This window comes from Mauremys reevesii, linkage group 3 (genome assembly GCF_016161935.1).
Source record: "Mauremys reevesii isolate NIE-2019 linkage group 3, ASM1616193v1, whole genome shotgun sequence".
NCBI classification, from domain to species: Eukaryota; Metazoa; Chordata; order Testudines; family Geoemydidae; genus Mauremys; species Mauremys reevesii.
Window position 1 is genome coordinate 83,800,858 of NC_052625.1, and position 23,604 is coordinate 83,824,461.

At 37.8% G+C, this 23,604-nt stretch overlaps 1 protein-coding gene across 6 annotated transcripts in view; it reads right to left on the bottom strand.

The window, feature by feature from the left end:
* Window positions 1-484: 484 nt before the first annotated feature.
* Window positions 485-23,604, bottom strand: part of ERMARD (ER membrane associated RNA degradation) — a 28,368-nt gene continuing 5,248 nt past the window's right edge. For 4 of the 6 annotated variants that reach the window (XM_039531226.1, XM_039531230.1, XM_039531232.1 and 1 more), the window contains 17 exons: window positions 22,566-22,734; window positions 20,537-20,676; window positions 19,831-19,932; window positions 18,464-18,553; window positions 17,072-17,169; window positions 16,122-16,258; window positions 14,498-14,612; window positions 13,650-13,752; window positions 13,191-13,220; window positions 11,716-11,784; window positions 10,825-10,998; window positions 9,746-9,829; window positions 8,515-8,594; window positions 7,378-7,506; window positions 5,368-5,577; window positions 2,292-2,405; window positions 485-1,565 (listed from right to left, as the gene is read on the bottom strand). In XM_039531226.1, coding sequence (XP_039387160.1) covers window positions 1,391-1,565; window positions 2,292-2,405; window positions 5,368-5,577; window positions 7,378-7,506; window positions 8,515-8,594; window positions 9,746-9,829; window positions 10,825-10,998; window positions 11,716-11,784; window positions 13,191-13,220; window positions 13,650-13,752; window positions 14,498-14,612; window positions 16,122-16,258; window positions 17,072-17,169; window positions 18,464-18,553; window positions 19,831-19,932; window positions 20,537-20,676; window positions 22,566-22,734 — 2,019 coding nt within the window. In that variant the 3' untranslated portion in view covers window positions 485-1,390. The remainder of the gene's footprint in view (window positions 1,566-2,291; window positions 2,406-5,367; window positions 5,578-7,377; window positions 7,507-8,514; window positions 8,595-9,745; window positions 9,830-10,824; window positions 10,999-11,715; window positions 11,785-13,190; window positions 13,221-13,649; window positions 13,753-14,497; window positions 14,613-16,121; window positions 16,259-17,071; window positions 17,170-18,463; window positions 18,554-19,830; window positions 19,933-20,536; window positions 20,677-22,565; window positions 22,735-23,604) is intronic. The other 2 variants (XM_039531229.1, XM_039531233.1) reach the window with 2 other exon arrangements.

Sequence of the window (23,604 nt, forward strand, 5' to 3'; positions counted from 1 at the left end):
CAAACAATATATAAAATGCACAGGAACTAAAATGATAATTGATCCACTAGTTCTCCAACTGGGATTTTCAATGAAGGATCAATAACTCCTAAAAAAATGCAATTCAGATCTTTAATGGTGTTAGCCAGATCCCCCCCTTTGATTGAATTGTGAAAGAAACATTACTTTCTGGATGCACAGAATAATGACACACACTAGTGACAAAAGTTACCAGACAGCCAATGGAGATCTTCATACTTCTATACAACCTAGCAAATGGTTTTAGAATACAAAAGAAAAGGACATCTCTGGAGTGATCTTCAGACTAAACAAGTCAATCTTTTATTGTAATAAGCCTCTTACAGCACTAATATAAAAATACTAAAAAATGGTGACCTGACCAAGAGGCATTTATCTGTTTTACATCCTTTAGGAAAAAAAACATGGATTGATGTTAAAACGGTAGATGGCTTGTTTATTGAATTCATGCAGGCCCCTTTTTCTTTTTTTGGGGGGGGGGCAGAAGAGAGATTTATTTTCATAATTTTTTAAAAACAAAGATAAAAATGAGGTACGCAACATAAGGACATAATATCACCTTTAGGATCAAGATGAACATTTCTGTTTTCTGATTTTTCAATGTACAAAACCAAATTTCTACCCAAACTATGAATAATTAAAGATCGCTATTAGCAGATAAAATGAAAAATTAAACTAACCAAAAAAGGTACCATGACAGTGAGTGTAAAAAATACTCAATATTTATTGCTGAGAACACAAAAATGTTAGTATTTTTGCATGTAAACAGTTGCAAATTCTAGACACAAAAACTTTCTTAAAAAAAAAATCACACACCAAGGTTTGCCCATTTCTGTGCTAATATCAGCAAACAAGGATTTCAGGAAATGCTGTTAACTCAAAATGTTGTAATGTGGTTTTGTTGGTTTTTGTTGTTGTTGTGGGGAGCGGGGGATTTGTATAAGCGCATATGAGAGATAATGGGTCGCATGTGGCCATGGAAAGGACCAAATATTAGCTTCACCACACTGATAGCTTTTTTTCAGTTCAATATTTTTCCCAATACATTTATTTCAGTTGTTTTCCTGGTCATTTTCAGGTACACTATAAAAAAAATTAAAAAAATAAGTTTAAAGTACACATAGTATACTTAAATAATAGATACATTTCAAATCATTTTGAGGTCCATTGTGCACTTGACATTTTCAGGAAGTGCAATTATCCAACTCCAATCAGCAACACTGTCACTACGTGCCAAATTCTGCTTCCAAAGGCATTTTGATGGAAGCTGCACTCAAAGAAAGGAGTAGAAATATTCTAAGAATTTTGGCCACATTAAGTTTTGAGGCATTAAAAAAAAATAATTTTGAGATGTAACAGAAACCAATTGTTTTCAAGACAGCTTCACTTGTGTCGCTAGCTGCATTAATGTTAGCTTTCTCTCGCTGAAAGTCCTAATTTTTATCAAAGCTTTGTGCGTAAGCTCCATGGATTCATCCCATTTGTTTTTCTCCGGGCTTGTGTATGTCACCAAGTTCTCAGTATACTGCAAGATTGACTTTAGAAACCTACAAGAAATAAAAAAAAATATGAAAAAGTCATTCTTAAAAAGACTTTCTGAAAGGAAGACACACCAGACCTTGATGATGCCCAACTTGGGGCTGCTACTTTTTCCTGATTTCCAAGTCTCCCAACTTTCACATGATCATTGCTACATCACTTGTCCTTTACCAATGGCAAGGGTGGGTGGAGAGAAAAAGATAGGGACAAGCAATAATTTTCAGAATTGCAGTTCATAGTGGTGCACAAAAAATGCAATATTATGGGACTATAGAAATATAACAGTATATAGAGGAGTTCTCTCCTACAATTTCCTTTCTTTGGCAACCAAACACTTTACAATGCCTGTGATCTCCAATTAAGTGTAGAGTGGAAATAATGAAGTTGATTACATGCTAAAAATCAAAATAGTTTATTATGTATTATTAATTCTGGCCTTGAATGTGAGACTATCCTCCTATTTGGGCCAATGGGAAGTCTACTAAAAATTGAAACTGTGGCTAGCTGAACCACATGTTGTAAACAAAAGATATTTCAGTTAGCGAGCCCCTCACCAGTCCCCCAAATTGTTACTACAATGACAGGGGAAACAGACTGACTACCTGATGTACCACATGCTGTTAAACCGCAATTTCAATAAGGATACATAATGTAAACCAAAGGTGTTCAAAGGAGGGTGAAGAGAGTCTATATTATTCATTTATTTTAATTAAGCAAATACTATATACACTCACTTTATATACTGCTGATAATCACAAGGATTCTTCTCACAAACAGTATGGATGTTGATTAGTTCCAAAATAATCAACATTAAAATCAGCCGTAACACAGGAGACAGAAATTTAATACTAGAAATAAGCAGAAAATTGTAATAGAGGTTTTTTTTTAATACAAAACTGTTCTTCAGATTTCCTGTTCCACCCTAAAATGGGTATGGGGAGTGAAAGAAAGAATTCTGAAAGATTCATTAGTGAAAAATGGGGCAAAGATCATAGCTATGAAACTCCCGGCTACAGCACAGGAACAAATCTACATGGACACACCCCCAGACGCCCAACCAGGGGTATTCTATTCACTACACAAGAACCATAAACCTGGAAACCCTGGATGCCTCATCATCGCAGGCATCAGCAATCTTACAGCAGGATTATCTGGCTATCTGGACTCTCTCCTCAGACCCTACACTACCACCACTCCCAGCTATCTTCGAGATGCCACGGACTTCCTGAGGAAACTACAACGCATTGGTGATCTTCCTGAACACACCATCCTGGCCACTATGGACGTAGAAGCGCTTTACACCAATATTCCACATGAGGATGGACTACAAGCCGTCAGGAACAGTATCCCTGATGAGGCCACAGCACGCCTAGTGGCTGAGCTTTGAGACTTTGTCCTCACCCACAACTATTTCAGATTTGGGGACAACTTATACCTTCAAGTCAGTGGCACTGCTATGGGTACCCGCATGGCCCCACAGTATGCCAACATTTTTATGGCTGACTTAGAACAATGCTTCCTCAGCTCTTGTCCCCTAGTGCCCCTCCTCTACTTGTGCTACATTGATGACATCTTCATCATATGGACCCACGGAAAGGAGGCCCTTGAAGAATTCCACCTAGATTTCAACAATTTCCACCCCACCATCAACCTCAGCCTGGACCAGTCCACACAAGAGATCCACTTCCTGGACACTACAGTGCAAATAAGCGATGGTCACATAAACACCACCCTATACCGGAAACCTACTGACTGCTATACTTACCTACATGCCTCCAGCTTCCATCCAGGACACAACACATGATCCATTGTCTACAACCAAGCTCTAAGATACAACTGAATTTGCTCCAATCCCTCAGACAGAGACAAACACCTACAAGATCTTTATCAAGCATTCTTAAAACTACAATACCCACCTGGGGAAGTGAGGAAACAGATTGACAGAGCGAGACAGGTACCCAGAAATCACCTACTACAGGACAGGCCCAACAAGGAAAACAGAACACCACTGGCCATCATGTACAGCCCCCAGCTAAAACCTCTCCAGCGCATTAACAACGATCTACAACCTATCCTGGAAAACGATCCCTCACTCTCACAGACCTTGGGAGGCAGGCCAGTCCTCGCTTACAGATAACCCCCCAACCTGAAGCAAATACTCACCAGCAGCTACACACCGCACCACAGAAACACCAACCCAGGAACCAATACTCATAGCAAACTTGATTGCCTACTCTGTCCTCATATCTACTCTAGCAACACCATCAGAGGACCCAACCACATCAGCCACACCATCAAGGGCTCATTCACCTACACATCTACTAATATTATATATGCCATCATGTGCCAGCAATGCCTCTCTGCCATGTACATTGGCCAAACCGGACAGTCCCTATGTAAAAGAATAAATGGACATCAGGAATGGTAACATACAAAAGCCAATAGGTGAACACTTCAATCTCCCTGGACATTCTATAACAGATTTAAAAGTAACTATTCTTGGGGGGGGGGGGAACCTTCAGAAACAGACTTCAAAGAGAAACAGCAGAACTAAAATTCATTTGTAAATTTAACACCATTAATTTGGGCTTGAATAGGGCCTGGGAGTGGCTGGCTCATTACAAAAGCAGCTTTGCCTCTCCTGGAATTGACACCTCCTCATCTATTATTGGGAGTGGACGACATCCACCCTGATCGAATTGGCCCTGTCAACACTGGTTCTCCGCTTGTGAGGTATTCCCCAATGCCTGCATCTGTAACTTTCACTCCATGCATCTGAAGAAGTGAGGTTTTTTGCCCACGAAAGTTTATGCCCAAATAAATCTGTTAGTCTTTAAGGTGCCACCAGACTCCTTGTTGTTTTTATAGCTATGAACAATTTACAAGCAAGAAAAGCGCCATATATTTAAGTTTCCAGAGGAAAAAAAAAAGTGTCAAGATAGGGTTATGGTCAGTGCTGAATTTATAATGAAAGAGGTGCCAGGGCTCAAGCAAGTTTTTTACATTCATAACTGATGCGGCAAGCCCAGAGGTGCCCAGGGCTATGAACTGCCAAGCCTACAGGGACCGGGGCTTAGCCCTGGCAAAATTTAAGTACTGGTTATGGTTGAGAGTACATAATAATTTACATTAATACACATTTTTAGTGACACCATTAAATAAGCATATATATGACTCAGGCATTTGTAATCCCAGATAAAATTAAAATTATTTTTAACTTTTTAGAATTTTCATTTCCCTGACCTCACTCATATTTTTAAAGCTTAATTATAGACCCCAAGCAACACTGCTGGTTAGGTGTTACGTGAATGGAATCCTAGCCATTACCCCTGATCTGGGCCAGCATCCTACTCGATAAAATGAGGAGAGAAGCAGTGATAAGATGGGGATAACTGCTGTAATTCAGTTTTAACAGACTGGAAGTTTCACTTTTTTTCCTCCTTTCCTTTTTTAGTGTTTAGGTTCATCCAAGAGAACAAACTAAAAAAACCAAACATTTAAATTACCTTTTTATTTGGACCCTAATAATTCCAGGCCAGAATAGAGAAAAATGTTAAAGATACCCAAATAAATTATTCTCCTGTTTGAGTTTTACATGCATTAATATACTAGCATATAATGGAAATTAGGGAAGATTCTTAACTCTAAGTAGACCAATGACACACAAACCTAGTTAGCTTTAACATTTTAGAAACAGAATATGGAAGAGTACACATGCAGAGTAAAGGAAAGAAGTGTTCAGTTACTCTGATAAGTCCACTCTTAAATTACCCCTTCACCTCCAAAAAAAGGAAAAAAACATTAACTAACCTGTTTAACATTCGTAGATAGTTATGCCTCTGTCGCGAACGCAGTATCTTGTTTATCCACTTTTTGTATCTCATTTCAGTGCTAGCAATAACTTGATCTGACACTTGATGGCACTGTGTGCTTATCTTACGGAACACAACCAATATTTCCAGTACAGAACGTGGGCAGTACAGGGTACAAATGTGCGTACTACAGAGTTGAACCAGCAGCCTGTAAAACAGAAAATATTTCTGTTTCAGTTTTCGTTAGCAGGGTTTAAAAACTGAAAGATTTCACATCCATTCCAGTGTAGCCTGAGCTAAAAAAATTCTAATCCAGATGTTTTGGAAACAGATTTACTCAGTCTCCTCGTGACTCACCAAAACAAGAATCTTTAGCATGAGTGATTTGTATTCTCTCTCATTACTGTAAGTAATATCATATCACTAGAAGTTTGAAATGTTTCTCATTCCAGGCCAGAGCAGTAAAGAAATAATACCACAATATACAAAACTGGCCAAAAACAAACAAAATATATACGAATGAAACAGGAAGTGTCTGTTTTAAACCTCTCACTAATTATAGTTCAGTTCACAATACAAAAACAAAACAAAACACCATGAGCTAAATAGTAGCAGTATGCCAAGAACTAGTCTTAACATTTCACAGAATATAAATTGTAGTTTCAAAAAAACAAAAAACAAAAACAACAAAATCCTAACAAGCAAGATATTTTGCCATGCCAGACATAATGGTCGTAACTGTAAAAAATCTTAAACAGTATTAAGAAGCCTCCTACTTTAATGCTTTAAAAGGGATTTTACTGCTTGTGAAAAGTGACATTAACAGCAGTGGAAAACAAAAGTCTTCTAACTATAAATTATGTAAACTAAAGGCAACAGAAGAGCCATCTTCAACATGCTATCCTGCCCATAGGCAATGAGCCTGATGCAAATGAGAAGAGAAAGCTGCTTTGTTTTTAAATATATTATTTAAATCAATGGATTCTTTGAGACTGCCAGCAAAGATGCACTTCACATCAGTGGCATTGACGATTGTACTGATTTAGACACTTATCCTGTACAAACCAGGTTAAGTCCATCAGTTCATATTAACGAGCTCACTGAAGAGCCATCACGAGGAAATGACTGTAGGTCACTGCTTCAAATCCAGCCCAGGGCGGTAAAGAAAGATTCTAAGCAAACCCTTAAGCGGGGCTTTTTAAAAATGTGAAATGAAATAAGTTTCAAAATTGAAACTGAAGTAATGTGAGCTATATTTAGACCTCCCAAAATCTCAGAAACAAAAATATATAGCAAATCTCAGCTTCTACTTCAAACACTCAAGAAATGTAAGTTTGGCTAGTAGAGAAGTATGTAGAGGTAGATGAACACTTTAGTGTCATGCACACCTGTAACACCAACCACAGTGCTAAGACTAAAATTTCTAGTGCAGAGTGTTATACAGTACCATAAAGCAGATTGAAGGTAATTTAGTCAAGTTATTGTAATAAATTTCTTGTGCATCTGTAACTATTTTCCTTCCCCACTTCTGAAATACAAGCATGGTTGTTTCTTCAAGTTGCACTAGTGGCAAAGCAAAAAGATTACAACAGCTTTCTGAACCTCTCCCCTTCATTCTGGGGACAGTTCTCTGTTGAATCCTAAAGACTTTTAGACTGAGGAAACTACAGTACCATACAAATACACCTCTCCCCCGATATAACGCTGTCCTCGGGAGCCAAAAAATCTTACCGTGTTATAGGTGAAACTGCGTTATAACGAACGTACTTTGATCCGCAAGAGTGCGCAGTCCCCCCCGCCCCGAGCACTGCTTTACTGCGTTATATCCGAATTCATGTTATATTGGGGTAGAGGTATACATGCGATGGTTCCTTCAACAATGCTGCTCTATAGATAAGGGAAGGAACACTTGTCCAGTGAGCTCTCATTACTGCCCCACATTCCTTTTATTTCCAGAAGTAAATTGTATTAAGGCGTGGACTCAAGGGTGAGGGAACATTAAACTTACTTCTCACTTAGAAGATTATTCATTAGATCATCTAAAATGTAGCAATTCTGGGGCAAATGGTGTTGCAACTGAGAGAGGATTTCTGTAGTCAAAGAAATACAAGGACTACTTTCTGCACTTCTTTCCAACCTTAAAAACAAAGAGAAAAATTACTTTCAGAATCTTTCACAAAAATAAAGACGTGTGTACAGTTTACATCTTAACACAGTCAATTGAAGCAAAAGCTATTTTCTACATGCCCACTACTACCCTGTAATCCTTTGGCTCCTTTCCTTCCATTTTACAAGCAAATTCTTGGGTTCTCCATCTCGAAAGCAACGTCCTTTCAGTCTCTTCAGCCGCCCTATGCATCATCATCCCATCTCCTTACTTTCTTTTCCAGAATCCTGCAGCATGCTAAATACTTCCATTATGTACAGTCAGACTTCCTAGCTTCCATCTCCTCAGGTTCCCTGCCTTCTGTCCCTTCCATATCTCCAAAACTGCCTCATAAAAATCAATAATGGCTACCTCCATGTCAAGTTCAGGAGAATTTCTCATTCCTATTCTTCCTAATCTGTCTGTTTTTATAAGGTCTCCCATCACTGTGGTATCCAAGCTTCTACCATGAGAAGTGATTTAAAAAAATTTTTTTTGGTCTTCACAGCTAATTGCCTCTCCTTCATCCCTACTCCTCTTCAGTCCTCTGGGTTCCCTGTCTACTTTGCTAGCAGCTCCATCAATATCTTAGGGAAGAAGCAGCCACCAATCTGTTGGCATCCTTCAGGCTTCTGTTGCATTCTCTACTTGCATTATAGTCCTAGCAATATGATCATTTGCATAATTTCAGCTCTCACTATGCCAATGACATCAAAGTCTTGTTCTCCACTCTTACACGGCCTTGCAACTGTTTGAGACACCTACTCAAGCATTCCACAATCGTCTCAAACTCCGTTATTTCAAAACAGAAATAAATTCAATAGAAATCTCCATTTTTAGTTTAAATGAAGTTGCCACAGAATTCCAGGCTGCTGTACCAGATTGCTGTAATAGACAGGAAGTCCTGCTGCAGAATTGATGTCCCACTTGCTATGGAGAATACAGGGCCTTATAAGTATGGTTTCAAGGAATGATTTTTTTTAAATGGGTCAGGCATACCCTGGAATTTCTTGAATTTGCTCTTCAGGCACTATAGGAAGCTCAGGCCATGAACTAATGCTCTTCATACACTCCAGCACCTAGGAAGTCAAAATACACCTTAATAAAGCCAAACTTCAATATAAGATATAGCCCATATGAGAGACATTGCAACAGCAACACATTTTACTATTTTAATTTTTAAAAATCTTTGTATCTTGTAAGTCATTCGTTCAGTAGTTACAATTAAGGCATGTATGTTCAAGACATAAGGGTGGAAAGTCCTAAAATAAATGAAAAGTTCATGCCACAATATAAACTTAAATTGCAGCCATTTCTTACTTTCCCCATTGTTTAATATGAAAGAATTAATCAGTACTATTACTGTAATGTACTTCATATCCTCACTAACTTAAAAAGTTTGTATGAAGGAACTGTCTAATACAGACCCAACTCAATAAAGAGAGAGAGAGACTATCAAGCAGTTCAGTGGTTCTCATAATGCGATCTGCAGATTACTCTCAGGGCACTGTGCTCAGTGGGGCACCACTCCGTGCTTCTGTGGCAGGGGTGCCCCTCCTCCCACTGACTTGGTCCACTGCTGCTCGCTCCTCCTTCCCCGCATGGAGCTCCCCTGGCCAAGCTGCTTCAGACCAATTAAAACTACGATTAATCATGACTTTTTTTTTTAAATCTTGTGATGAATCACGATTAATTTTGTTAATCATTTGACACCTCTAATATATAGCAACATCTCCTACTAGTTTTAGTCTAATCCAGGACTTCTATGGTTTCCAAAAGCTTTGTGACCAACTGGAAAAAAAAAAAAAAAAAAAAAAAAAAGTCTCCCTAGGCAAAGGTAGCTGTAGAAGTCATAGAAATGTAGAGCTGGAAGGGACCTCAGGAGGTCACATAGTCCAGTCCCCAGCACCGAGGCAGGGCCAAGGACACCTAGATCATCCCTGGCAGGTATTTGTCTAACCTGTTCTTAAAAGTTTTCAGTGACAGGGATTCTACAATAACCTCTCTTGGGAAGCCTATTCCAGTACTTAATTATCCTTATGGTTAGAAAGCTTTTCCCCAATATCTAACTCGAGCCTCAATCAAGAAAAGAAAAACTGCATGGGTAGATAAAGTTTAACTTCCCTCAAAAGCCTAACAGTTATTCAGGACTATCAAAGCAAAAAGACAACAGTTAAACAATTTTTTAAAGATGTATGGAATGTTTACCCTCCCTGTCATATCTACATACCTGTTTCTTAAGTCGGGCAATTGGATGAAACCGAGAACGGTAGCAACTTGCACAGCTGATCAGTGGTTTAATGGCGGTGTGTTCCTAGTTTACAAAAATAAATGATAAAATATATACTAATTAGAAAAGAAAAAATAAACAGATCCTGATCCTGTAAAGACTTATGCACACGCTTAACTTTAGACATGAGACAGTCTCATTGACTTCAAAAAGGGACTAGTTATATATGTTCAATTAAATGTGTCAAAGTGAAGGATCAAGACACTAATTAGTATATTAGGTATTCAATAATTTTTTTTTAATCAATACAATTTTGTGTAAAAAAAAGCTCCAATCTCCACTGGAATAGGACATGTTGTACCTTGACGCCCTAGTAAAATGAGCTATACCTAATAAACGGAGGTTTGGCTCAGTAGAGCTTACATTAATATATTGAAATTAGGGAAAGTAATCCTAAATATCAATAGGAAATTGGGAGGAACGTGCTTATTGACCATTAACACTGAAATACATGTGTTGGTAGATAACACAACTGGACATGACTCAATACAGTACATGGCCAAAACCACATTTCCATTATTGTACCAAGTTCACATTCATAGTTGTATTTGGTCAGATTTTATCTCCATAACTGATTCAGCCACGCTTTAGTGTGGGCACTTTTAAGTACTTCAATGGAAGATACTGGTACACTGGAGGTAATTCAGAGTTGAGCTACCAGGGAGATAAACGGCAAGGTGGAGAGGACAAAACGATAGTCTTAAATTAAATATATACAGTTTAGGTAAAAAATTAAGCAGTGCAAGTAAAAGGGAAGAAACAAAATATTAACAAGGAGGGGTGAAAAGAACAAACCAGGTTCAATTCAGGAAGGGCAATATTGGGGACAGTTTATCTCTGTTTCATTTCAGTATTACAGAACAATGCTAGGAAAATATTTAAAGCTTAGTGTGGCACCCTCAAAAAGGTGCTGAGAGTTAAAAACAATTTAAAAAGGTGTAGCCCATAAATGGTTTTAAAATCATATTTGGCATCCAAATGATTATACATTGTTCCACTTGCACAATACCAGCTCCTACCTTAAGAGCTGTGAGCTCCTCCACTTCTGAAAATCTGCATAAAAGTGTAACTGAAAATGCAAGTATCTGATTGGCTATTTCTCTTGGAAACTCATTTAAGTTGATCTCTCCATGGCTTAAATGATCTCTTACACGTGGACCCTCTTGATGGTTCAAGAAATCCCAAAGGAATTCCTGTGGAGTCATGTGTGGACAAAACCTTAGTAAATAGCACAATTCTACAGAAACCCTAATAAGCATGCAATTCTTGGGGCACAAAAGGCACTTAGGCCCATATGAAATGGAGCATTTAGAGGGGCAAGAGGAACACCTCTTAAACCCCACTTCTTTAAAAAAAAGGCAATTCTCATTTTGGGAAAGGTCTGAGGAGAGGTAAAGGAAAAAAAGAAAAGAAACCATACCACCAACCCACAATCAACAAAAATAACTGAAAATGACTAAATTTAAGCAAAGACTCCTGAGTCTATGCTTTATAGCTCTGGCAGATAGAGTGGAATTGAGGGTCAGAAACAATGAAGTAGTCTGGCTGGTATGATTAAATGGAATAAAGTCAAGATGTTCATAATAAATAGCCACCTTTCTATAAAAAAAAAAAAGTTAATTCCTGCTGGCAGTGAGTTTCTTGATGCCAGGTAATAAAGCCAACTCCCTAAAAAAACAGATGTTCTCAAGTTAGGTTTCCTTTTCCACTTCAAAATTCTGTGCTGTTTTAGTTAATCTTATATTTATATGCCAAGTATTATTTTGCCTTATTCATACTGAAGCAGGATCAGGGGCATTGGACTGTAAGCTCCTGGGGATGTGATCTTCTTATGTCTAAAGAATCTATTACACTCTTAGCACTATCAATTATAAATGTATTGCTAAATAAAAAGCACTTAATACACTTACCATTGAAGGTTCTCCAAGAATTAGAGGAAGCTGATTGATCTCTTTGTCATTCAGCTGTTTTGTTAGCATCTAGAAAAAAAAGCATTTGAAATTGAAGACAATTTAATGTTGAACAAACCCAAAGTTATAAAGCTAAATGAAAAATACTGACTATAGTAATAAGCATCCATAACATTAAACTAGCACCAAATCTCCAACCCCTGTTTTATTAGCAGTGATGGACAATCTGGGATAACAAAATATTTTGGCTTTTGGAGAGTCAAATAGGAAAGAAATGGATTACTATAGGCTGTTTGCTTCGGTGTACATTTGCATTTATTTCAAACAGGTGATCCTATGCAGATAAAAGAGCATATTTTGTTTTTATTAGTGACAGAAAATAAAGCTGTTTACAAGAAATTAAGTTATTACCCACTCATCAAATAAGTAACAGGGACATACAAAATACTGCACTCTCCAGCTTTGGATTCTGTATTCCATTCTGTGGCAGCTTTTGGGACCAAGCTACTTTCCTGATTTTATGTACTGCAAAACCACTGTGCTTTGGAAATAGATCAATGTTTATGGGGTTAAAAAGAGGACTGAAAGAATTCTAGTTCATAGAAACTCTTGATTCCAAACAAACTTGCTGATCTTGGATCAAAAAAGTACAGTGTAAGTGCTGTATTTTAGTATGGTCACTACCAAATTAGTGGCTCCATGACTTTTCTTCCTTGAAGTAGAATACTGAATATTAACCTCCTATACCTTCCTAAAATATAACAAATCTCATTCAATATAGGCAAGAGAGAGTTTCAACAGTTTAATAAAAAAATTAAAAAAAAGTGTTCTACCACAACTGGGGAAAAATCATCATGTGTGTCCAACATGGTGGGAAAGGCTTTACTGACCATTAGTACTAAAAAGTGAGTGTATATATAGATAAAAACAATAATGGAGTCACAATGTAGATCAATACCAAACATTTCATGTTAGTCATGATCTCTCATTAAAGATTATAATTTATTGTTTGTATCAAGCCCCAAGGACTGGTGAGATAATATCCCTTCTTTGTACATCACTGCTTCAGAATACTGTGTACACTTTGGAGCACTTCAATGGAAAATAAATATTGATATGATGAGGGAAATTCAGAATTGGGATACCAAGAAGATAAAGGACTAGGAGGAAAATACAAAGAAGTGTACACTGAGGAGCTGCCAGGAGTTTATAGATGTTGTAGTGAGTCTTATTTTTCTGTCTCTGCCACCTCAGGTCTGTGAAATCTTTTCTCAACTTAAAGATAATTCCATGAACTTTTTGATTTTCAAAAGACTTCAGCCAGGTCCATTTGTATGATGATAGGCATTAGTATCTTTAAATTTATTTTAGTATATTTAATCATTTCATCTTTCTCTGTGCTTGAATTCTACAAACACTTTACTGTAAAGAAATAACACGTTCAAATATTCCAAAAGATTTTACAGATAACTTACCTCATCAAAAGTAGTATAAAAAGAAGATGACTACAATAGAAAAAAAAATCACAGTAATAATTCCATTTTCAGAAACAAAAAGTGGTGACACCAACTGCATTTACATTTTGAATTTTAATCTAATCACCATGACAAACCAGAGTTGCTATAAATCGGAATCATCCCTTTAAGGTAAGAAAAGAGGTAAGAAAAGAGGTAAAAACAGCATAAGCAGTTTTCCACTCTTAAGTTCTTACATTCAAGTGACAATGCTATACTGTTGTACTTTTCAAACCTCTGTAAACAAATGAGAGCTGTCATGTGACACTCTAAAAGGCATATCAGAGGTCTATAAAAAGATCAAACTATATTGTCCATTTAAAAGCTACTTGTTTAAGTATAATATTAAACTATTTTAGGACATGCTTGAAGCTTGTAATTAGTTATTATAAAGTTACCACGGTCACAAAAAAAACCTACCTCAGCAGTTAGCAGTCTATTTGGACACTTATTAACTGTGGTGAAGAGTAACCTAAGTCCAGTTTCCAGCTGAGGGAGTAACAGTATAACACAGTCAGCATACCTGCAAAATTAGTGGAATGCATGTAAGATTTTAGTTTTTTTCTTTAAACACACACTGATCTTTGTGGAGCTATAACTGTCCATAAGCACTTATTAAAATCTGTATTACAGTGGTACAAGATCAGGGTCAATTGTGCTGGGTGCTGTACAAACATACAATAAATGACAAACCCTGCCCAGAAAATAGCATATAACCTAAATAAAGACACGATGTGACAGGTTGGTGTAGCATGTAATGGGAAGGGAAGACAGACCTATCATTGCATATGATTACACAGATCCGCAAATGTGCAAAGTTTACAGATTTCAATTTTTTTTTCAATTAATTTATTATAATGCTTTGTTTTTTGGTCTCAATTTTCTGTAACTGTCATATAAACTCTTACGCGGACTTCAAAGTCTAGTTTAGAATTCTAGCGGTCACTTGTCTATTGAAGAGGTCGGCTATTCTCTCATACAAGGGTTTCACATAAAAAAGTGTACCGGTAATATTTAATTTTGACTTTATGCTGCATTCTAATGAAAACAGAGTTTAATGCAAATACAAGCAAAACTGAATGCCAGGTCCATGAATTGTACACTTGCATGAGGCCAGTCTAACACGTCTAGATGCCATTAATGCTTCTGGTTCATAAAGCTTTGCAAGCTAACAGATTATTCCACAAATAGTGGATGTCTACAGTAAAAAATCATTTTGAAACAAGGGAAAAAAAATGAAGGAAAATGTAATAGTGCAGTTTTGTTACCTGTGTTGCCTGAAAGCTGTTAGTGCAGCAACCCAAAATGGTAACATTGGCTTTAATACAAAACTGGATATCTTTGCTAGTTCCTCAGTTAAGGAAAGTGCTTCATGATTAATACCTACAAATCAGCAAAAACATTTGTTTAAATTAACAATATATACTGAAATGTAGAGAGTTAGACTTACTAAAGAGGAATTATTCAAAGCGCTTCATTCAAAAATACAAATTATTTCTGCTTAATCTGTAGAGAGATCTAACAGCTATTCAGTTATTTGGTTAAGCCTTTTAACGTCAACTAATAAAGCTGTACAGTTAAAAACATTTACGCTCAAAAATTGAGAAGACTGATAATAAGATGCATTACCGGTGAGCTGTTGTACAAGACAGACTAAAATAACGCATGTTTAAAAACTGGTTGCTGCCTATTGGCAAGACTAGCACTCCACAGCAAGATAGACCTGAGTTCTGTGGCACTATGGTGGAAGTTCTGCATCACCTTCAGATAAATTTATAAAGTGTAGGTTTTATTATTCATTTAATTTCATTAAGAGTCAGTATAGTAACCCCCGGTGATAGTTTAATATTAATTAAATTTTGTGCTGTCCCTACATTTTCATTTTTCTGTGTTCCTCAGATTGTCATTTTTAGGTTTCAGGAGTTGACAACTCATCACGATAAATGCTTCTCAAAGCCATTGTGTCAGGCAACCTGGACACACAGACATCACTGCATTACCTTTACTTAGGTTCACATTATGAAGCTTTTCTCTGTAACCATAAGGACTAGAAATAATTTCCTTTCTAAAAGAAAGCTTAGATTCTGAAGCACAATGATATGGCAAAGGACAAATTCAGAAGCAGCTTAGAATTTCATAATACAGGAGGGCTGAATGTTGGGCTGGATTTTGCCTTCAGAGGCCTCGTCTTGATTCCACCAGCAGAATGAGAGTCCATCTGGAAGTGGGTCAATGTAGCATAAAAGTGTCCATAACCCCCATTAAGCTGAAGGCCTTGGAGCATACTGGTACCACCCACAGAGTGGGAGGTGTTGCCCAAGGTGGGACATAGCTAGGGAATCCAAGAGCTTCCCCTCAGACAGCCTCTACTAGCCGGGTTTCTAGAGAATCCCAGCAAAATAAATAAATAAAAGATGCTCGTCTCTGGCAGAAGCTCCAGGATTGGCAATATACCTTGCCCTCCCTTAGGACTGAATCTCCAGTTGGGTGCAGAATGAAGCCCTTCACAAGCCTACGTGGGTGAATGAAACATTGACTCTGCAGAAAGTTAAAAACTTTGCAGAGGTAAAGTAGGAGATTCTTTATTACACAGTTTGTACTTTCATTATCGACAGATTAGAGCATGTACTACAACCCTTATAAAAAAGCTTAAACTTCATGGGCTTAAATGCCCAATTTATATTTATTTACACATTTATTTACACTCTATTAAGTGTATTAAAATATTTCTGCACTTTACTGTCTTCATTTAACAGCAGTACACACAGATGTCTTAATTAAGGGCTCAACCTAGAACTGTGGAACAGCCATTGTTTCCAACGGTAGTTTTGGATTTACAAAGAATTCAGGAGCCAATCTTAAAATGTTTATTGTTAACAATTAGATACTTGCCTGGAAAAATGTCCAACTCCTTTAAGTTAGTGAAGGCTATATAAGGTCGATGTACTAAAATGGTTTCAGTTTGCAATAGGTATATCTTTAGCAACTGGCCCAATCCTGCAGTTAAAATAAGCAGCATAGAGCAATATCTAGGGGAAATACCACAACATCACAATATGTTAGAAGAGAGAGATTGTACATATATTCCAGAAAAACTGATGTTTGTGGCACAGGGACATTCTGAAGAAATCTCCATGCACAAGATCTTGAGATCATTGCCTTTTTAAAACAACAGATCCAATCTCCCCTCTCTCCCCGTCACCTGAGTGCGACACCTAACATCTGATTGGGTTTTTTTTTAAATTCCTTATGTCTTCTTTCACCTACTTTCTAGCTGTGTCAGTTAGCTATTCGATCTACCCCATTCCCCTACCTTTTGCACTTGCTTATTCCCACCGCTGCTCTAACACACAAGGCATCAGGATTCCCAAAACAGCACTGACTCACTCACTTCCCTATCGGCACAATTAAATATTTTAAACTCAAAGTTTAACACCAAAGCAAAAACAGCTCCTGAATGAATTCCCCACTTGCCCAAACACAAAATGAAACTTGACTAGCCAACTGAGAGCTGGGAAAACCATTGGCCATGGCAGCGTTATTACAAAGCAACAGTTTTAAAAAATAAAATAGTGAAATGCTGCCTGCGCTCTGCTCTGCCTCCATTCAACCACAAATACAGATTCTGTTCACTAGTTTCATTTAGGGTTGAAATACTCAGTTGGAAGTAGATTGATGAAAAACAAGTGTTCAGAAAACCAATAGCCAGAAGACTGTGGAGGAAAATATACCCAGTTTTTAATTTCAAGAGAGAGCGATTGGTTATGCTGAATGTTCCTCTACAGCTTGCAGCCTGACAGGCAAAAAAAGAGACATTTGGAAACACTTCACTGGTAACTTACTTTGCAGGAATTTCTTGAGGGGAAGCAAATCCATGCCACAAAATGTTACGGAGATTTAGACCATATGGAGACCCAATGAATACTCTTAGCACATTCATCTAATTGGGATAGAGGATAATTACTACATAAGGTAATATATATTTCAACTTTTGTATGCCTTTCTACTGCTAGAAAATTTGAGACTATTTTAGCTGATATTAATATCGTCAAGGAGTGTCCTTAAGTTTAGCCCCATCAAGCTGATCGATCATGGATTACAACACAAGCCACAAAAATAATTCACTTGTGATGCATGGCACACTCTAAAAGAAGGGTTTTTCCCCCCCGTTTTGTTTGTACATTACTCAGTTTTTTATGTTAAAAAAAATAGGAGCAGCCAATCTATCACAAAAGTTACAAACTATGCTGGATCAGGATGAACAAACAAATTTTGCTCTATTTTCTAAAGAGTATAAATCGCCAGTAATTTCATATACATCAATACATTAATATAGCTGAAACAGCAGAACTTGGCCCAAGAGTTGGAACTTCTTTAGTCAGGCTGGATTTTCCAGATTCACAGCCACAAGAGGAAAAAAAAAAATCTCAAACTCTGCTGGTTGTTTATTTGTGAAACTTGGATTGCACATACTATCAAAACCCAAAGATCATCCTTATGAAATGTATTTTATATATTGGTTTAAACTACTGTATAAAGGCACAAACACACTAAACTTCTGAAGCAGTATCAAATAACTCATTTCTGTCTTTCCCACTGTCTATTTTTAGAAGTATAAGTTCTTTGAGCAGAAACTGTAACTTCTCTCCTGTTCACATAAAAAGCCTAGCATGATGTAAGCACTACCAGAAAAATACCATCCCCTTTTTTTGGCCAACTGCTCTGCATCACTATGAAAAATACTACTTCTGGGAACTTTAGAAGGCATTTCACAACAACATAGTGGCAAATTCTTTTAAAACTAAGCTGTTCTGATGTGACATCTTCTAGCTTGCATTGGACTATTATAGTTTGTAACTTTGCATTCTAGAAGCCATAGACCTAAAATGTTTAAAATTTCTGTAATGTCTGATGTTAATTTTTACACATGCAGATTTTTGGTTGGAGACTATACAGAATATAAGAGTATTGTACATATACTGTATCATCACCATAAAAACATATTTCCACTTAAGATTAAAATTTTAGCTAACATTCTTGCGCTATTCCCTCCCCCAGTCGACTACTTGTTGTATTAAGTAACATTTGGAAAGGTATTGCAACTGTGTACATACTACAATATTTACAAACTCTCGTTCAACTTAAGTTGTAGTTTGCTTGGAACCTAGACATCTTACAAAAGGACAATGCACCTCACATGCAGTAAGAACTGACTTCAAATACCATATACTCACCACAGATTGTCCAAAGACTGCAGCAAGCTCCTGAGATGCAAGCAAATCTCTTAAAAGGAATGGACAGTCCTTACCAACTAGTAAGAAAACCTAAAAAATTAAAGCAGGATATTGTGAAATAAAGATAGATGGATACGATATATTGGGACATAACTATTTCATTTCTACATCCTACTTAGTTCAACTAATAAAACATTTTTAAAAAACCCTCTACTTTGAAGTTTCATGAGATGATAAAAAGGACACATTGGAATAAGCAACTATCATGAATCAAATCATCTAAATGACAGAATCTTACATAGGTGGTTTCTCTGATTCCAGTGCCACTTTAATTCCAGTACTAGAAAGAAGATAGACAGACACTAACTAGAAATTAAGAGGTAAATTATTTCTACAAAGAGGCAAGAATTTGGTGAGGAAGAGGCATGGCAAGAAGCTTAGTGGAGAGACTGTAGGGTACAAAACAAGTGGTGGGGTGCGGAGAGGCCTCAACAGTGGGTTTAAGCCCATAATCCAATGGCATTTACTGGAAAAGGCTAAGTAAAGCTCATGAATTAGGACATGCATAGCAGATCCTCAACAGAGTCAAATGTAGTCACACAGTCCCATGAAGAGCCACTAACCATCTACAAATCAGATCATATGCCTAATTTATCATTTCTCCAATACTGGAAGCCAAGACTGGATTTTTGATGTAGTAAAGAAATTGAAGAATTCTTCAAACAGAGACCATCTTTTCTCTAGACATTATTCCAGGAATACAGGCCAGGAGTTGTGAACTTTTACTACTGAGAAATTAAATTTTAGGATACAAGGGCAAAAGCCGTGCAACAAAGGCAAATCATCCCTTGTTCTTAAAGGCCTCTTTGGCCAAAAGATAGAACAAAATCGTTCTAAACTAGTGGGCACCATAAAGGGAATTTGCATGAAAAGCAAAGCTAAAGGAGTAAAATTACTTCTGTTTCATGTAGAAATTGACTCTGCAAGCAGCCCAACACTCTACAGTACGCTATAAAATAAGAAACCTGGAGACAAGCTTCCAGTTAGTGAACAGATTTTATTTTCAGGCTCCCAAGGGTCATACAGAGAGAGAGGTTGGGGGGCTTTTAAATCAGAAAAAAAATGTTACTGTTCTAACATCCTTAACTAATTAGTCAGTCTCCTTTAACCTTGTAATTAGGTCAAAAACAGAAGTTACCAGCTGCCATCCAGATTTCAAGGCAGTATATGAGGCTTATATCTTATAGGCTGCCTTATCTATTAACATATACAACAGACTCCTAGTTTCAACTACAGTAAGATCTGCAAGCACATTTCTTAGCTTCTTAAACCAAAACTTCAGCACAACCTTAACTGTTTGCACTTACATCACCTAAGGCTCGCTCCAGACACGATGTTAGTTTCATTAAGCTAAGTGCAATTGCTGTAGCTTCCATGCTATCCAGTGCAGCAAACACTTCAAGGAGTAGCTGTGAGGTTAGAAGAGAGGGGAAAAGTTATGTTTCCCCACTATCAATGCACTAACATAAAAACTGAAGAAAGCTGTCAAACACATAAAAATACGATTAGCTGAAATGAAGTCTCCCAAGTGTTTCTCAGTGATTTCCCCCCCCCCCCGACTCTCATACAAATATATAAAGACTTCTCTGTCCATGAGACCAGATTGCAGAAAAAGTTGGCAAGATCATCACCTACAGAATCATTTTAACTCTGTTCATGCAGTACCCAGCCTTTGATTTCTGACACAGAAAAACAATTCAACAAAAGAAGGACCCTTACAGAGAAGCAAACAAACATATTAGGCTTCACAGAAAAGCAAAAAGACAGTCCTACTCATCCATTGGCACAGGCCAAACACATTTAGTAGATTTTTTGATTGTGATAACATGGATAAATTGTAGCATATTTCAGCATAGTTCTTATCCTATTACTTCATAGGTTGCCAATTAGTTTCAAATTCTGAAAGCTACAGAGGGTAATTTGCTTTGCTGTTTACTTTTGTGTAATCTGGTCCCAAACTCTTCAGACAGCTGCATCATTTAAAATATTTACCGCCAATATTAGTTTTCATACCTCCGTACAGTTTGTCCACTGGAACCACAATGAGTACTGAACTTCAAACTGTTCCATGGTCAGGGATTGTAGATGCAAATGAACAGATTCACATAAAGGTCCTAACAGCTGCACACTTTTTATATAATCCACATTTTGATCTTAAAATTAAAAATAAAAGGGTGGTCAGAGCAGTGAATTTCAAAAGGTCCACTGTCTCAAATCCTATGGAGAATGACACTTGTTCTCATCAGGCTATATGTTTTAAAAATCAAAAGTCCCTCTCACCCTACACAGATTATTCTGCCAGGACAACAGGACACTTGTAGAAGATGGAAAATGAAGGAAGGGTTACAATGGAAAACAAGACAAAAGTACCTATCCTAAATAAGGAAAGGTAAATTAAAAAAAAAAAGTTTTTAAGGTATATAAGCTAAAGGGATTTTTTTAAAGCCCTGTTCCAATGGAAGTTGGAAAAACTCATTCATATGAGAAAAAAAATACTTCCAGATACATGTCTTACCTAACAACCTGAAATACAGGTAGTTGCTTCTCTCTTTCCTACATACTCTAATGAGATTTCCTGTTTGACAGTTATCATGAATGTCATATTCTAATATTTTGCCTCTATGTTTTACAGATAAAAACCAACAACTTTAAATGGTGTGTTTCCCTAACATGGGCTCAGACAATTTCTTAGGTATCTAAACATTGTGTGCTTGCAAAATGCAGGAGTAGAAAGGGAGGCTGAGGTTGCAGAACCTAGTTTTAAGTGATTTCAGAAAGGTCACAGAGATGGGAATAGAACCCAGAACTCCCAGCCCCATGCCTTAACTGCAGGACCATCATTTTTGGAAGGCCAGTACATTCACCCATAAGTATAAAGTGGCAACGTGGCCAAGTGACCTGGAAGAGAGAAGTTGTATGTAACATGGCAATATATAAAGTTGCTCAACAAAATATTTGTTACAAAAATAAATGGTGCACAAGTTAAAGATGTACTTTAGAGGGCCGGGTAGAATATGTTTTATAATGCACTTGCCTATCATCTCTACCAACTCCACTACAGAGACAACTAATATTATCTTGCATAAATGACATGAGAAAATGAATCATAAAACCACCATATGAGTTGGTATAATTGGCAGCCTCTCAAACAGAGGCTGGAATTATAGCTATGCTGGGATTAGGATAGAAGTTTAGTGACAAAGCTGTACAGGTTGCCTGCTACAGGTCGTGCTGACCAGATTCCTAGCTCATGTAAGTTGGTGAAACTCCACTGACTTCAATGGAAAAATGTCTGAGGATATGGCCTAGTACATGTACTTTTTCTTAGCATTATATTATCTCTTCTCTTTAGGATGAAGTTAGCATCCATGGGGGAAAAATACCATGCCCTGAAAGCTGTACTCACATACGTAACTACTACTTAAGACTGAGGCAGACAACATAACTTCTCTCGTTTCTATCATCCCTAGAAGCAAGTGACATCATTTGTGCTGCAGCAGATTTGTCAAATGGAAATTCAGCAGGTTCACCTTGTCGCTCATTTTCCATTGTGGCTAAAGTATTATAAAATGCTTTAGAGAGAAATACTACCTCTATATAACTGGCCTAGGAATCAGCACAGCAGGGAGCAACAATCAAAGGGCAGGTGTCAGAGTGTTTTAGATTTCTTGCAAGAGGGGTATAAAGAAAAATAAGATCATCTGGGTGGGAAATCCATGAGAGGTGATTTTTAAACTTATTCTCTCTGTACCAATTGATTTTTCATCCAGCCACCATGATTTAAAAAAAAAAAAAAATCAGATAGTATTTAAAGTATATATTTTGTGTTTTGGTTTTTACCATTTCAATGGAGTTTTGTATTTACCCTCTTCCCCCAATAAAGATTTAAAGCTCTTTTTAAAAGTGAATTCTATAACACAACCTGTGACGCAGCTGTTGATGTACTATAATGCAATGTCCTAACCATGCTAGGTCTACCTCAAACTGCATTGTGTTTTTGCTTTCAGACACAACACACAATAGATCTAAAGCAAACACTGACCTGATTCACGGTAATGCACAAGCTCTGTGATTGTTCTCCAGCATACGTTACCATTTTCAGACACAATACTATTAACTGAATGGCTGTCTTTTATCTTAAATCCAAGTTTGCAAACCATATAATGCACTGCAGGGGAAAGACAGGTGGTGACTGGGTCAGCTAGTGACATCTGGAACACAAAACAAAGGGTACTTCCTGTTACCAGGTAAAAGAGTATAAAACATGAAAGTCACTACTTAGTGATACTATAATCTAAAGTATGTATTTACAATTGTGTTCAACATGGTGATCCAACTAAAGTCCATTCAATACTATAATCAAGGGCATCATTTCAGAAAAAAATTGGGGGAGGGAGAGAGAGCACGGTTGTGTCAGCATAGGAAAGTTATATGTGATTACATTATGCCCTGGCAGGGGCCAACAAGTGAAGCATATAGATATATGAAAAATCTGGGGGGAGGGCAAACCCCAAGTTCTAGGACAACAACTGCCCCCCTTCCCTCAATAGCAAAGGATTCTGTAATACAAGTTCCCACCACATATGTGAGAGCAACCTAAATAGGCAGAACAACACAGGATGGTGAGGTTGTAGAACTGGGGGTGGGGGGGGGAGGAGGAAAGCAGGGGGGCGCACACAAACTTTTTGGCCCGAGGGCTGCATCGGGTTTCGTAAATTATATGGAGGCCCAGGTAGGTGAGGGGAGTTGTGTCCCGGCCCCCACCTCCTATCTGCCCCCTCTAGGGTTCCTGCCCCATCCAACCTCCCCTGTTCCCTGATGGCCCTTCTGGGACCCCCTGCCCCATCCACACACCCCCACTCCCTGTCCCCTGACTGCCTCCAGAACCCCTGCCACCCCATCCAACCCCCGCTCCTTCCTGACTGCCCCCATTCAACCCATTTCCCCCCCCCCAACCACCATCCACACCTCCGCCCCCTGACCACCACCTTGAACTCCCCTTCCCTCTAGCCAACCCTGCCCTGCTCCCTGTCCTCTTACTGCACTGCCTGGAGCACCAGTGGCTGGCGGTGCTACAGCCA